Here is a 16,107-nt window from a genome sequence, read left to right on the forward strand (position 1 = left end):
CTCATGGCTGCGCTCAATCCCGGGAAGGAAGGAGGGAGTTTTCCAGCAGCCACCCGCTGACAACCCCCCCCCCCCCCCCCCCCCCCCCACCCACACACACACACACACACAACTTCTTCTTTGGCTAAACCCAAACAACTGCTCAGCATTAAGATGTGGATCTGTCATTAGTTAGCTCGGACTGGCTGGGTGAGACCATTGTTATTGTTAAAGCGAGGGCTGTTTGCACAAGCCATATCTTCGGAGGGAAATGGTACTCCTCTGCAGCTTTTTTGACTCAGCCTGAGTGGATTGGGTTTCCATTCGCTTTTCCAACCTCTCGTACAGCGGCATGAGCAGCTAATGCACATATTTTAATCAGCAACAACTCAGGTTGCTGGGAAATGTGTCTAGCGGAATGAAGCGACCGGCTCTGTTTTCTGCTGGATTCACTCTGAAGAAAAGTGTCGACTCACTGATTTTGGCCAGAAGTATCTCAGCTGATTTTTCAGCCTAGCCAATAGCACTTGAAAGCAAAATAATGTTTGTTTGTTTTTTTTGGGGGGGAAGAAAGCAAAGAATGATAAAGTTTGAATCTGAAAGGTAAAAAAATCATTCATAGACTTGACAGCAGGGGGTTTGGGTCAGTGACGGATGGCAGACAGTGCTTTCCTCATCAGGAGTTGCCTGGGTCTTTCCTAACTGTTATTTAAACAACTTGAGGAGGAGAGTGACGGTCAACAAACACCTGGTGCCTAGACGATCAGATCAGAGCGGAACAGACGCGCACAGGCTCGAGGCAGCTATTAATCACTGCGAGTTATTCCAAGAACTCGCACCTATCAGGCTCCATGAGACGCTTCCCTCACATTCTCCCCACTGCTTCGGTATTCGGCGATCTCTGATTGTTTCCTGGTCACAGTATAGTCCTTACACAACTGCTGTGATCACACAGGTACATTTTTAAGAAGGAGGAATTGCTGAACTGTCTATTCATCAAATTTAAAAACTTAAATTAGACATTCAACGAATAGCTATGGACCCAAAGGGGTAAAAATCAATTAACAATATTTAAGGGTATTCTATTCTTTTATATTATGCCCACACAATATTAGGGGAAATTAAAGTGACATACCAAATAATAATAATTAATGCAACTTTAGATGTGTGGATGCTGACACTCAATGAAAGTGTCTATACCAACGTGGTGGTGTGTATGTGTTCTGCAGGGATCTTGTTATCAGGATGCTTGTATAACTTACCAAAGGTGCCTCAGAGGCCTTCCATCTTCTCTGTGTCATCTCATTACTATATCCCTGCTTTTGTACACATCACTGTACATTCCCCCCTGAAAGCAGTCACTACGCATTCAGTGTAGTCATGGGTACATTTCCCATCAAACTTTGGCTGCTTGTTCCAGTTGTCAACTTCATTTCCCGAACAGAACCAACCCAAAGACTGCAAATAAAAGATACTTCTGGGTATGGAAAGTCAAGCCAGCATGGAAATGCCCTAAACTTACATTATTTGTAATGATCAGCAGGGGGCGACTCCTCAGGTTTGAAAAAGATGTTTGTGTGTATGAAATCGATGGGAAAAAAAATCCTTATTTTCATTTAATTTAACCTCAGTGAGGAGTTTATGCTCGGATTTGCTAGTTTCATATTTCATGTAATCTAGCATTACGTTCATTTTGTAAATTACGCTTACATTAAAGAGTAATGCACATCATCTACTTCCTGATCTACCCCTCGCTTAGTGATTATATGAAAATGTGATAAGAAAATGTGATAAGAAAATTTCCCCAGAATGGCTCCATTTGTTTGCCGCAATTAAATGCTGCTCCTTTAAACCTGAATTCATATCTGAAACCTCAGATGCTCAGAAACATAAAGCAGGCAAGACTTTAGCAGCTGACTCCCACTGTTTGCTCAGAGTTTTTACGCTGTAGCTCCAAGTCAAGATGAGAAGTTTCCCAAGACCTCACCCTGCCTTCAGCACACTCTCGTCATCCAATTCCCCCTAAAAGAACGCAGGATGGGCTTCCCTTTCATCCTGGAGTAGCTTTGAAACCATCAAACTATAAAGCTACAGACTTCAGGAATTTCTAGTTGGGGCTATGTCAGTATAACTATTAAAAAAAAAGCATTCAGGTTTTCTGTCAAAAGAATAACAGTCCTACTTTGTGTGTGTGACATGCGGAAAAGGAGTACATCTGATAGTGCTAATCCTTAGGTCAGTGTTAATTAGATTTTTTTCCATTGTTTTCTATTTTTGACATGATGCCAGATGGGAGTCAAGGTTGCTTGTGGGTCACTGCATTCATGTACACACGTGTTTTTGATCTGTGCAGATCCACCAGATGACAGATTTGCAGCTGCTTCAAAGCCAATACACAACGAAGGGTTTACTAAGTTTTCTGTTGTTTTGCCTTAATATTGATAAATGTTTCTTCTCATTATTCTTTTATTATGGACTGGATTGCAGATGCTTTTATAAATCAATCAGTTGTAATAGTTAAAATGGACATAAAACACCTCTTTCAAGCCAGAGTACCAAGGTAAAGACCCAACAGAGAGAAATACAGAGAAAAACCCCAAAAATCAGACGAACCCCCCCCATACGCAAGGATTTGGCTACAGTGGGAAGGAAAAACTCCCTTTTGACAGGAAGAAACCTCCAGAAGAACCAGGTTCACGGTGGCCATCTATCTGCCATGACCAGATGCAGGTCAGGGGAGGAAGACAGGACAAAAGACACACTGTGGAAGACAGCCGAGGTTTATAAAACCTAATGATCCTCATCATGCTTGGACATTGTATGTGATGTTCCACAAGGCTCTGTACTAGGTCCAAAATTATTATTTATATAAAAGATATTTGGAAGGTATCTGATATATTACAATTAGTATTATTTGCAGGTGACACAAATACTGGGGGGTTTCTAAAGGAGATGCTGGATACGTTCACTTCAGAAATGTGCAAAATTAAAAAATGGTTTTTAACTATCGCTAAATCTAAGTAAAACTAAAATCGTTTAGTTTTAGTTGGGAACTCCCAAAGAAACTCATACGTGCAGATGATAATACATGATAAAATAAGCTGGACGTCTCATGTAAACAAAATTTCAAGAAGTATTTCAATTTTGAGTAAAGTAAAACACATTCTGGACCACAATTCACTCCACATTCTCTAATGTTCACTGATTTCACTGTATTTGCATTACTATGCAGAGGTTTGGGGCAATACTTAGAAATGTTTGCTATCATCAGTCTTCATACTGCAAAACAGGGCCATAAGGATAAACCATAAAACTGGTTACAGAGATCATACAAATCCACTATTCTTAAAATCAAAAATACTAAAATTCACAACTCTGGTTCATTTTCTCACTGTGCAAATTATATATAAAGCAATAAACAACCTACTTCCTGACAATATTCTTAAATTGTTTTCTAAAAGGGAACGGGGAAACAATTTGAGGGGAGAATTAAAGTTAAAACATCCCTGTATCTGTACAACAGTAAAAAGTTTTTGCATCTCTGTTTATGGAGTGAAGTAACTATATGCTTTATTAAAAAAACAAAAAAAACAAACATCTTAACCCTAATTTTAACAGTAGAGAGGGCGTCTGTCTCCAGAATCCAAACTGGGAGCTGGTTCCACAGAAGAGGGGCCTGAAAACTGAAGGCTCTGCCTCCCATTCTACATTTAAATACCTGAGGAACCAAAAGTGTGCCAGGAGGCTGAGAGTGAAGAGCTTTACTGGGGTTTAAAAACCAGGTCTCCTGTCCTCATTGCCATAGCCGTGTGTCTGACACGATAGTATCAGAGACACGATAGTATCAGAGACACCTGGTCTCACTGACATCAAGCAGAGCCCTGAGTAGAAACAACAGTCTTAGGCCTTGAACTTTCAAGATTTTTCATCAATAAGACAATCATAATAGGCCACCTTTACAAGTGAGAAGGCCCTTTGCTTTTTTTTCATCCATGTTGAATTTTTTTTCAGGCATCTATCAGCTATTCAGAGATAACTAGGTGTAAAGTTGAACACAGGGTCATTTAAATGGGTCTTGTGTAGAATTTCTAGCACGCAAAGACCCTTTTTTAACCTGCTTTACATACTGCGAAATTACGGCTGTGCTGTTTTCTATAAATGATGCCACACTCTGAACCGTACTCCACTTCAGAAAGCAGAAAAACAATATTCAGACGAAGTAAACAGCCAGGCTGCTCTTACGGAGATTGGAAGATGTAAGTTGGCTGTTAAAGCTAACGAATCAAATGGCAGAGGAAGTCAAACATGTTTCTAAATCAGGGTAATGGGATCCAGTTGTGGAAGATGAATATATTTTTGTTCTTTGACTTAACCAAATAAGGATAAGATGGTATCTTCACTGTTGCCTCACGTTTCCATTGTGATCTTTGATTTCTCAAAGTGGCATTAAAGCAAATCTTTAAAGTCGACTTTTCGAATACCTCTATTCACTTTGTGGACTCATGACACATTAATTGTGTCTTAGAAACCGCTCAGCTCCAGGTTGTGTCTTCCTTTTCTTTTCTTCCCTGTACACTTTCCAACACCCCCCTTCTTTTTTTAGCCCCTCTTGGCATGTTTACTTGGTCAACAGCATCACCACGTTTTCCCCCACTCTGCTCTGTGACTCAATGCGTTCATGCCTCCGTTGCTCTTACAAGCAAACACGGTTGCATTTGGTGGCCTTGTGCAGCGGCACGCAGCGTGCACGCGACCTCGCTGGCGTCCCACGAGCCATTTAACGCCGATCCAAACTGCTCCCTTCTATTTGTGTTCAAACTGAGTATCTTAAATAAGCACCGCTCGTGTAAATAAACTCACAGTGGAACGGAGGAGTCGGCGATGTTAGGCTTTAGTGTTTTGGAACCACAGGCCTAATTGGTGAGGCAGAGAGAGAATTACTGAGCGATTCAGAGTTTGAGCAGCCGAACTAAAAGCAAACAGGCGACGTTACAGCATCCAGAATATTCTCCCTTTTTAAAGCACTCGGGAGCAAGGGGAGAAAGGAAAAGCGGTGAGATTTGTCTCTGTTTAAAACAAAACCAAAAAAAAAAGAAAAGCTGTGGGTGTCTGTATGTGTGCAGCTCATTGAGCAACAAGAGCAGGCAGCAGAGTTAAATTAGCTCTTACCTGACATCTGTGAGCTATTAAAAGCAACTTCAGGTAGCACATGTTGTCCACATTAACCTGAACCGAGATTTACATTTCCACATCTCCACAAAGCATAATAAACAATCAAAAGGGGGGCATGTGCAGGCAGGTTACCATCATCAGTGACCGCTTCGAGAGCACGCCACAGAGTCGTCGGAGAACAGTGTGCCATGATTTCTGAGATGAATCATCATTAATTTGCAAATTTTGAACACGTTTTAATCGTCACTAAATCACTGTGATTTAAAACACAATTCAGTGTGCTACATACACAGAAACAAAGTATTGATCCTATCGTGCTAAAATAAGTCAAGTACCAATACCACCGTTGGCAGATAGATTAAGCTCTACCTTCACTTACTACAGCTTTTAAAAGCTGTTTACACATTTATATCTGTTGTGTAATCATAATCTAAATCAATGATGTCTAACTCATTTTACATTGTGGACCCACCACCATGATCTTAAGTGGGCCGAACAAAAAATGCTCCCCTTTCTTCAAGCCTAAATAAGTTTAACTGTGCAACTGTTAATCCCTGAGATATCAACATGTGTATTGATAAAAAAAAAATGCTGCTGCAGCAAATGAAAGAAATCAGTCAGGATAACTATTTGGACTAAACTGTGGACAGTTTCTGTAGTAGATTGTGAAAACAGTAACTTTATGATTTAATTGTTTATTAATTGTTTTTATTGTGTTTATTTACCAGTTAGCAGGAAAAGTTGAAAGTTATCAAAATACAGCAAAAGTCTCTGTCGTCCTTCACATTTTTCCAGTGCCATCCCGCGGGCGTGACTTCCAGTATTTCCTGGGCGGATTCTGGCCCCGGACCCTTATGTTTGACACCCTGACCTGCTTCTCTTACTTGTAAAGAGCTATTGTCACATTGCTGCCTTGCTACAGTTACATAGGCAGACTATATGCATGCATGCATTTATCAGTACTTCACTACTGCTGAAAAACAGAAAAAAAAGATTTTTACAGTTCCTATTTAAAATGAGATGTACATAAATTAATAAACCCTATAAAACAGCGCTTCTTATTGGAAGTCATATTGTAAAAGCAGTGTTTCAAATAAGTGCACGATTCCAAAGAGAATACAGAGTTTATAATACTGTGTAACAGAACTCTGTTTTATGAAGCACATTTGGAGGGGAAAGCAGGTAGAGGCTGAAGTTGAACAGTCAGCAAATTGAACAAAATCCGCAATTCACTGGATTATTGCTCTGTTGTTGGAAATGAGAAGAGCGACACAAATCAAAAGCTGATGTTTGACAGCAACTGTTGCTCTGCAGCAGGCTTCACTCTCCTCCTCCTCCTGGCAAGCGCAGGGTGGCAAGTTTACTGATTTTCTAGACTGCTGTCCCCCCCTATTGTTCAGATGCTGTAACTGTAGGTAAGCTTCTCGGTTTGATGGAAGACGAGCAGAGAAAATGTTAAAGTAGGAGTAGAAAGTAATTGCAGCTGTTTGGGACGCCGGACTGCTGAGAGTAACACGGATTTGTTGATAATCTATCTGCAGATCTTTTGCCTCTCGCGTCTGTTTGCAAAATTAATTTGTTTTCCGTCATTATAAAATGCCACTTTGAGTAATTCATAATATATGGATAAATATTCAGTACGTCATAATAAATGTCCCCATGAAGCCTTAAAATGAAGTAGAAAATTAAAAACTTAAAAGAAAATTTGAAAAATTAAACACAGCATGCAGACACTGGTGAGCAGTGCGTGTGTGTGTGTGTGTGTGTGTGTGTGTGTGTGTGTGTGTGTGTGTGTGTGTGTGTGTGTGTGTGTGTGTGTGTGTGTGTGTGTCAAGGAAATGTGTGTGCTGCCCGCGCTGGTTAGGAGAAGGAAAAAATGGGATCAAATTCCTTCACTCTGGCGTCACATGTTGCCAGCCAATCGGATTAGGGCTTTCCTCAGAACCTTAAAGCGCTATAAAGCCCGCATGCAAAACGTTTTCAGTTCAAAGCACTCAAGCTTCTTGGGGATTGTACTCGGGAACGAGAAGGGAGCTCTTTACCGTTTCATTCTGCACAGCTGAACACAGAGTCGTACCTGCTGGCGTGTTTTGGGTTGTTTCGTGTTTTTTTCGTCCTTGCAAGTGCGGATCCGTTAGCAGAAACCAGACTTATCCTGGAGAACTCGTGCGTAAAAGCGCCTCATCTCCAGATCGGCTTTTACGCACGGTACACGGGAGAGAATTTGAGAATCTTCCCCGTTTTTTTACCTGTTTTTTTGCTGAAAGGTTTTGCTCAAGGGCATCCTGGCAAGGTGAAGTGAAGTCAGAGGCTTTTCCCCTCCTCTCTTTCAAAAAAGCAGAATTAACTCCACGATTTCACGCGTAAATTGGCACCAAACAGTTTTTCGTATGAATCTCCTCGACCCCTACCTGAAGATGACGGAGGAACAAGACAAGTGTCTCTCTGACGCCCCGAGCCCGAGCATGTCCGAGGACTCTGCGGGCTCCCCGTGCCCGTCTGGCTCGGGCTCCGACACCGAGAACACCCGGCCGTCGGAGAACGGGCTGCTCAGAGCGGACGGATCTCTGGGCGACTTCAAGAAGGACGAGGAAGACAAGTTTCCCGCTTGCATCCGCGAAGCCGTGTCCCAGGTGCTCAAGGGTTACGACTGGACCCTCGTGCCCATGCCGGTGCGCGTTAACGGATCTACCAAGAATAAGCCCCACGTTAAGAGACCAATGAACGCGTTCATGGTGTGGGCTCAGGCTGCTCGGAGGAAGCTGGCGGATCAGTACCCGCACCTTCACAACGCGGAGCTCAGCAAGACACTCGGAAAACTCTGGAGGTAAGTGTGGATGCGCTGTAAATAGTTCGGCACTTTTTACGTAACGATTAGCATGCACTGTCTGATTTTTTGTTAATATATAAATGTAGAATTTCATTTCCCCCCCACAGTTAGCTCCTTTTTGTTTATGAATTACAGCAGAAACTGACTGGTTTAATAATTGGTCATTTGTACGCACAGACTTCTCAATGAAGGAGAGAAGCGGCCGTTCGTGGAGGAAGCTGAGCGTCTCCGGGTGCAGCACAAGAAGGATCACCCGGACTACAAATACCAGCCCCGAAGGAGGAAGTCTGTAAAGAACGGGCAGAGCGAGGGCGAGGACGGCAGCGAGCAGACGCACATTTCCCCAAACGCCATCTTCAAAGCTCTCCAGCAGGCAGACTCCCCTGCATCCAGCATGGGAGAGGTGCATTCTCCTGGAGAGCACTCAGGTGAGGACCTCCTGCCATCATTTCAGATTGTATAAGATAAATATTGACTTTCAGTCCAACTGGAATGCTTAAACAGTCCAAAACCTGTTCTTAACTTTAAAGCAAAATCTAACCTGTGTCATTTTGTGCCCTCCAGGCTCCCAGGGTCCCCCTACCCCTCCCACTACCCCAAAGACTGATGTCAGCTCAGGCAAGGTCGATCTAAAACGCGAAGTAGGCCTCCGCTCCCTGCCTGATGGTCCCGGTGGGCGACAGCTCAACATTGACTTCCGTGACGTGGACATCGGCGAGCTGAGCAGCGATGTCATCTCCCATATTGAGACCTTCGATGTCAACGAGTTTGACCAGTACCTCCCTCCCAATGGCCACCCGGGGTCCACCAACGCAGCGCCAGTAAGTTACACTGGCAGCTACAGCATCAGCAGCGGCGGCGCTCCAGTCAGCCCCCAGTCAGGAGGCACCTGGATGGCTAAAAGCCCGAACCAGCAGGGACAACAGCAGCAGCAGCACACCCTGACCACCCTGGGGAGCAGTGGGGCTTCAGATGGCGCTCAGACCCAGCACAGGACCCAGATCAAGACAGAGCAGCTGAGCCCGAGCCACTACAGCGAGCAGCAGGGCTCCCCACAGCACGTCAGCCCCTACAGCCCCTTCAACCTGCAGCACTACAGCCCCTCCTCTTCCTACCCGGCCATCTCCAGGGCACAGCAGCAGCAGTACGACTACCCTGACCACCAGGGGGGAGGCACTACAACTGCCTCCTCCTACTACAGCCACGCGGGGGCGGGGCAGAGCTCGGGGCTGTACTCAACTTTCAGCTACATGAGCAGCCCAAACCAGAGGCCCATGTACACGCCCATAGCCGACAACACAGGGGTGCCCTCCATCCCGCAGAACAGCCCGCAGCACTGGGATCCAGCGCCGGTTTACACCCAGCTCACCAGACCCTGAGACACTTACAATGCAACACTTTACTCTGGGGGGGAGGGAGGGTGGTTCCCCCGTCAATCAGACACTTGAACTCAGAAAAAAAAAGAAAAAAAAGAGAGAAAGGAGAGCTGGACTTGTGATTGGCTCACGTAGTGCCTTGCTATTATAGAAGCTATATATTATATTTTTAGAGAGATGGAAGACTTTAAGAAAATCCTCTGTGAGGACTTACTGATTGTCAATATTTCTGTAGGTACTGTTTATGTTTCCATAATTTTTCTTTCTTTTCTTTTTTTTTTTTAATATTCTGGCAGTTTGTAACCCATGGGGACATGGGGGTGGGGTGGGCAGAGGGTTAGGATAATTATTTGTACCTGTAGATATAAAATAAAATAAAAAAACAGCTTTATTTTTTTTTTAACCAGTTCGGCAACTAACCACTGGCAGTAGTGCAGATTCTGGTTCTCTGTCAGGTTTCTGTTACTTTTTGTTGTTGTCGTCGTCGCCGCTTACTCTTTTTGCGTGCCATTCAGCGAGTACGGTTTGTATTTTATGCTGTTGGAGTCCTGTTGTTGTCTGTTAGGCAATACAAGAACAAAGAGAGAGACTTTGCCTCTCAGTGCCGCGCTGTCTCGATGGCAGGGAGGGAGACCGCGGCCCCTTCCACCACCCGTGCCTTGGATTTAACATTTTCCCCCCGATGTTTTGTACTTTTTGTGTGTCTGCGCTCAATGGCTGCAGCTGAGATTACGCTTAACTGTCCAACAGTGTGTGCTTGACAGTCACAGGAAGTCACCTTTGACCCCTCCCCCCTGCGGTCTCCCCACTCCCACAGGCTGGTGTCCAGTATGCACCCCCCAAACCTTACCCTCCAGGTCAAATCCAGTTTTATTTATTTATTAACTTTATTTCAAAGTAATTATTTTACATGCTATTCTTATTACTAATGAATTGCCCTCTTTGCAATGTAGACAACATATAACCCCCCCTCTTTTTCTTTTTTCTTTTTGTTTTCCCAACCCAGGAGGTACGTAGACAAAATGGTACATGCTGTAGTCCTCTTTTTCTGGTTTATTTATCTTATCTAAATGTTTTAAGTATGTGTTTGCCTTTGTTTCGTGGGTTTGGAGGGGGGACTATCTAACAAAATGATTTTTATGTTATTTGTGAATTTTTCTTTGCGTCAGACTTCAAGATATGGCTGGAAGAACTGGAAAATAGCATCTCTCACAGTTCTCTTTTTGTTCATGCATTCACCAGAGGGGAACATACATCCTTTCTGCTCTGCAAGCTCCATTTCCTTTTCTCTGAGTATCAAAGAACTGATGATTCCAGTAATCGTTTACCCCCCTTCCTGCAATCTTACCATGTATTTGTACTGTCTTTAAAGACACTTTTGTATATGTATTTGCAATAAAAAAGAAAATGCTATTAAAAAAAAGAGTTTGTCATTTATGACTCAGCATACAACTGCAATACCACAGTGCTGACTAACATATGACACCAATGTTGTTGATGATACTGGTGCAGTGAAAGGGTTAAACAAAGAGTGCCAAGAAGCAGCGTTAGTGTTTGTTTTCCCAGAAGCCCTGCGTTTTTTTTCCTACCCTCTTCCTCCTTCTCCTCCTGTCAGCTGGTGACAGCAGGGGGTTGTGAACCTTCTAGAAGGGAAGGGGTCTGGAGGTGGGCGTTCGATGTGGTAACATGTAGTGTGGTAAAACTAATAAAGGTTTATCAAATTGATTCCAAAGGAAAACTGGGCTGATCAGGTCCCGCTTAGATAAGACAGCAGGGAGGGCTGATCCACACAAACAAGTCCACACTGCAAAACAGGATAACACTGACTTATTTCAAGCATTGCATTCAAAGCATATGGTTTTTATTTTTACAGGACAAAAACGAAACGCTTGCAACTACAGGACAAGTTATTGTGCATCAGCCATCCTGTTAAAAGTCAGCAATGTAAGCTGAGAGCAACCTGAAAACTAAGAAGACACTTAGAAAAGTTAAAAACAGAGTATTTTGAAACCATTGCAACTACAACATAAGAGACCAGTAAACAGCAATAGTTTTAATAACTGATGTAATTAAGTGAAGCTTATAACTGAAGAAATCTGGAATTGTTAAATGGTCTCTCTGACCCAGAATGGCAAGCATTTCAATTGAACTTTGAGCCATTTGTCTGAGAACTGGGACCTTTATATCAAGTTTGGAAGTTGTTTTGTTTCTTAATATTATACTGTATATGTTTTGTTTTATTTCAGTCAGTATGGGTCTGCTTGTTCATCAATATTTGTATGTTTGCACAGAGGCCTTTCTAGAACTGTGCGACCTGTGCAAGTATCATTGACTCTGCTCTGCTGTTTGGTAATTTTTAAAAGAATAGTTAGCTATTTGATGAAGTGCGCTTTTTAGTTTCTTTTATTTGAAAAACACACCTAGCAGCACGGTTAAAGCTGAACAGAACACATTATATCACATTTGTCTTCACTTACAGTTACATAACAAACTGTTACATGAGCGGCATTTGTGTTTTTGTATGAATTAAACAGACATTCAGTGTGTTATTTATGAGGTTTTAGAGTGCTGATTCACCAGTACCACTGACATTCCATAAATCTCCATGCTTATTATGATTCAGGAGTAAAATCTCTAGTGTTTCCCCTTTTGTGAATTGTTCATAGTGTGAATTTTATTTACAATTATATCCTTTAAGTTATTGCTAAATTATCAGCTAATGCTAAAAGCTAGGTTTCCAAGCTGTTTTTGCTAAACTGTAAAGGTGCTAATTAGTAGTCTAATAAAAATACTAGAAATTCAATCACTAAACTGAAGCAGAAACTTCCTGTATGAGCTCTATCATAGTCACACCAGAGGACAGCTTTAAAAATGTTTTAAAAGAGAAAGTACAAAAACACACTGGATATAGCCAGGTTAGTTACTTGAATTAGCAGATTTAATACCAAGGAGACAGCTATGGGCTACAGGTCCTTGTGCTGGCACAACTAAAGTGGCCACATCCCTAACTTTGAGCCATACAAGTGTCCAAATGAATGAGATGTATAAAAGATGGACACAGCATGCGTGACATGGTTTTCTTAAGCCAGTTTTGAAGCTCAAAGCTCATCCTTTCTGTGCATGCCGTCTTTGTAAGTAAAAACAAAAAACGAATGTGCGTCTGACTTTGATACCGCACATCGTTTGTTAATGACTTGTGCCTGAGAAGATGTTACCCAGTGAGTCTGCACAGTAAGACCAAGTCTTGCAAAAAAAGACTTTAAAAAAATACTTCTATGGGACCCAAAGTCTTTTTGCGACCACAGTTGGTGCCATTTATGCATTTCCCAATTGGTTTAATTTTGTAGAACCAAAAGCTACATCTAAGCTTTTTATGTTGTAAAAATCCACAACATACTTCTTATGAAAACACAAAAAGATCCATAAAGGCTGTTTCTTTGTACGAGGTTGTGAATATGCTTTTTAGTGCTGCTAGTTGTTGTTAGGTCATTTCAACACCTGACTCACCTTCAGAAACCAGCCTCAAGTGGTAATTTCAGGAACTGCAGTTTTTGCCTGATTTAGTGATGGAGGTTATGGCTTATTTAAATACTCTTTAATACTGGTTCTCAGTAGTGTTTAACCTGTCTATAGCTATTTTTATTTCCATTGTAAATGGAAAGTATCTAAAGTACCACAACAACGGTTACTGAAGGATTTTCATAATTTTAGCACTAGCTTACCAAAGTATCAGCTCTCATCATACCTCTGCTTTAGGATAGGACCAAGCCAACTAGTTCTCCTTTTCCAGAACAACAACACGACTGACTTGAGGCTACAGCTGCCTATTGGATGTACGACCCTGACAGTGATATTGATCTTTCTCGGTAAGAGAGCAAATTGGTACCTTTCCCAAAATGCCTAACAATTCATTTAAATGCTATGATAGTTTTTTTCTTAGACACACAAGTGTAACACACATTCCCATGCAGTCTGGGACACGTTTGTATATTGAGCAATATGATTATAATTTACTTTACTGGAAAGGACATAATATTATTGGGTTAAAGCCAGTCAATGTCAAATACTTGTTTAAGCCTTCATTCGGGGACTTGTGTGATGTATCACAGAGTTGTGACACTGAAACTGAGGCACTTCCACTGTGTTGCAGAACTTTGGATTTATTCTTGCGTTCCTTCAGACAAAAGCGTCTGTAACTAAAGTCACTACAGATAAAATCAAGAACAACACCTGTGAAACTCCACGTACCTCTCTCAGTTGTTTGCTATTAGTTTCCTGAAATGTTAAATATTAAGTAAGTGAGCACAAGCTGTTGTAAGAGCAGACGTTTCCCCATGGGTACTCAGCTGGCATCAAACAAAGGTCAAGAAAGGGAAACACTGAATGATGTCACACCGTCGGGGGACTAAGCACCGTGTTCCTGTGATGTGGATTACGTGTTAGGCGACACAGCACTCATGAACACTCCATTTCTGGAGGGTTGAAGAGCCCAGTGGCTGAGCCAAGAATCACTCTGTACCCCATGACTGCTGATGGACCATAACTCTGTAGTGCCGTCATCATGACACATCACTTTTTAAAAAAATGACTTGATAATATCTACGGACTGGTTAGCTTTAGCCAGTTTGGGCAGATCCGTAGAAATGGACGATGACCTATTGATATGCACAAACAAAGGAGAGGAAAAAAAGAGGAAGAAAATGTCTCTGCCGTAATGAAAACTGTGATATAGTACACTCACGGAAAGAACATAGGAAAAGTATCAAACTGTCACTGAGAACAACAACATGTGCCAGCAAGACAAGCAACAAAGTTTGAATGTCATAATCACGGGCACACTGTGTCTCCCTATTTGTGCGACATACTTGGAATAGTTTCATTGACAGTGATGAGGCATTTATTCATGTCACAGTGAGCAAAGCCATCGGATATATTTAATCTTTTAAGTATTTTACAAACTCTTATGCACTTATATGCAGCATGTAATAAGTGTAAGATGCTGCTAAATCACATTTACGCTACAGTATACCATAGCAATGATTTAAAGTGCATTTAGACACCAGACACTCATCACTGAACAGATGAACTTGAACTGGTTGAGGTGAACAAATATAGAAACAGCTAGACTAGTTGTTGTGGATTGTAGCTGGACTGTAGCTTTGGGGCTAAATTCACAAACTATTCCAACAGAAGGTGAGCTTCAATGGCTGATTAAGCAATAGTTCAACCAGAGGAAGAAAACAATGCAAAAAAGCAAAGAAATCATGGGAAACGGGAGACTGCTGCAGATAGCACTGGAACGCATCAGATGCTTTGACAAAGTGGAGATTTTCCTTTCTTTATAAATCTGCAAGGCAAAAACAATATGACCACTTTTATTCTTCAATGCACTCTGAACTCTCTTAGGCAAGTTTTCTTGTAATTTCTATGAGTAATCTACAGGTGTAGCTGTGGAGGCTTCATTTCAAAGCTCTTCTTTGGATGTTGTCTTCCCTTCTCTGTTGAGATGATCTCACACTGCGTCAGTAATGTTGAAGTCCGGGTTCTGGGGAGGTCAATCCATGATTGACGGTGTACCATGGTTTGTGTTTCTATTCAGCTATGCTGTTACTGCATTGGCAGTGTGTTTGGGAACATTGTCATGCTGCAAAATAAAGCTGTTGCTAATCAGACACTTTCCAGATGTATTGCATCTGGAAAATGCATTCAGGACAAAAATCAGTAGTTTTCTGCATTCAGAAGCTCATCAACTTTGACTAGATCCCCAACACCACTGACTGAACTTCACCCCGAGCTGTGACAGTCTTCACCGTGTTTTACAGATGGCTGTAGACATTCACTGTTGTAACTCTCTCCTTAACTTAGCTGTACATAATTATGACAATTTGAACCAGAAATTTTATATCTGAAGTCATCACTCCATAAGACCTGATTTTGAGTCCAGTTTTTGTGCAGTTTGGTGGGTTTTAAAAACCAGATATACCAATATAAAAGCAAAATGTTAGGTTTAGGCCACTCAGGTCAAACCTCTGTGGCATTTATCTTGTCTTGCAGGTAAAGAGGAAGCCCACCACATATGCAGCTCTTTCATAGGATGTGAGCTGGCAAGAGTAGGAGTTTGATTGGTCAACTTCTTGTAAAAATTTCAATTTGTTGGATGCATGTCTTTCACATACTGTCCATCTGCTACAGATATTGTTTTAGGCGTGTCACTTCTTCTTTTGTTCTCCACTTGTGCAGTCGATTCAAATGTTTTTAAGGACACACTGTACATCGTGCCCACAGATACTAAATCGTTGGCCAAGCTCTTTGGGAATCATCTTGTTTGTGCAAAAACACCATTTTATACCTCTCACACAAACACAAACTTTGAGTTTATGTTTGGAAATCTATTAATGAAAATTCCCAAAGTCAAATATACAAATATTGTAAATTTATTTGTCCAACTAGCTCAGCAAACGTGATTGGAAGAGGTCAAAGGTCATATATCTCATATAGAAATGTGACACTAAATCGGGATTTGTACACTTCCCCAGATGCAGATGCTTCAGGTAATCAGCATGGACAGATGTAGTTTCCTATATTTTTCACTTTGATTACTGAAGACACACTAATGAAGGAAATGAGGTGAATTTATCTGCCTCTATTATGGGTAATGAGATGGTTCTAAGCCTGCACCTCTAAATGAAAATCTGACATAGTGATAAATGGTAAATACAGTGTGTTCTCTCTCTCAAATATGGAGGAAAT

The 16,107-nt window shown here is 41.8% G+C and overlaps 1 protein-coding gene across 1 annotated transcript; it reads left to right on the forward strand.

Moving 5' to 3' along the window:
- The first annotated feature begins 7,152 nt into the window (after window positions 1-7,152).
- Window positions 7,153-10,780, forward strand: LOC147322855 (transcription factor Sox-9-B-like). Its single transcript, XM_086302810.1, has 3 exons — window positions 7,153-7,978; window positions 8,159-8,409; window positions 8,546-10,780. The coding sequence occupies exons 1-3, from the start codon at window positions 7,542-7,544 to the stop codon at window positions 9,358-9,360; spliced, it is 1,503 nt and encodes a 500-aa protein (XP_086158936.1). The 5' UTR covers window positions 7,153-7,541; the 3' UTR covers window positions 9,361-10,780.
- The last annotated feature ends 5,327 nt before the right edge of the window (window positions 10,781-16,107 follow it).

The sequence above is a fragment of the Aulonocara sp. 'chitande type north' Nkhata Bay genome, linkage group LG8 (genome assembly GCF_057382095.1).
Source record: "Aulonocara sp. 'chitande type north' Nkhata Bay isolate Kocher_YH1m ecotype deep benthic linkage group LG8, A_spYH_male_GT1.1, whole genome shotgun sequence".
Classification (NCBI taxonomy): Eukaryota; Metazoa; Chordata; class Actinopteri; order Cichliformes; family Cichlidae; genus Aulonocara; species Aulonocara sp. 'chitande type north' Nkhata Bay.

What these genes read in the sequence shown, in the direction of transcription:
- LOC147322855 (XM_086302810.1), top strand. Translation starts at nt 7,542, where the DNA reads ATGAATCTCCTCGACCCCTACCTGAAGATGACGGAGGAACAAGACAAG. An exon ending in ACACTCGGAAAACTCTGGAG is followed by an intron (nt 7,979 to 8,158) that starts GTAAGTGTGGAT and finishes TTGTACGCACAG; the next exon opens with ACTTCTCAATGAAGGAGAGA. An exon ending in TTCTCCTGGAGAGCACTCAG is followed by an intron (nt 8,410 to 8,545) that starts GTGAGGACCTCC and finishes TGTGCCCTCCAG; the next exon opens with GCTCCCAGGGTCCCCCTACC.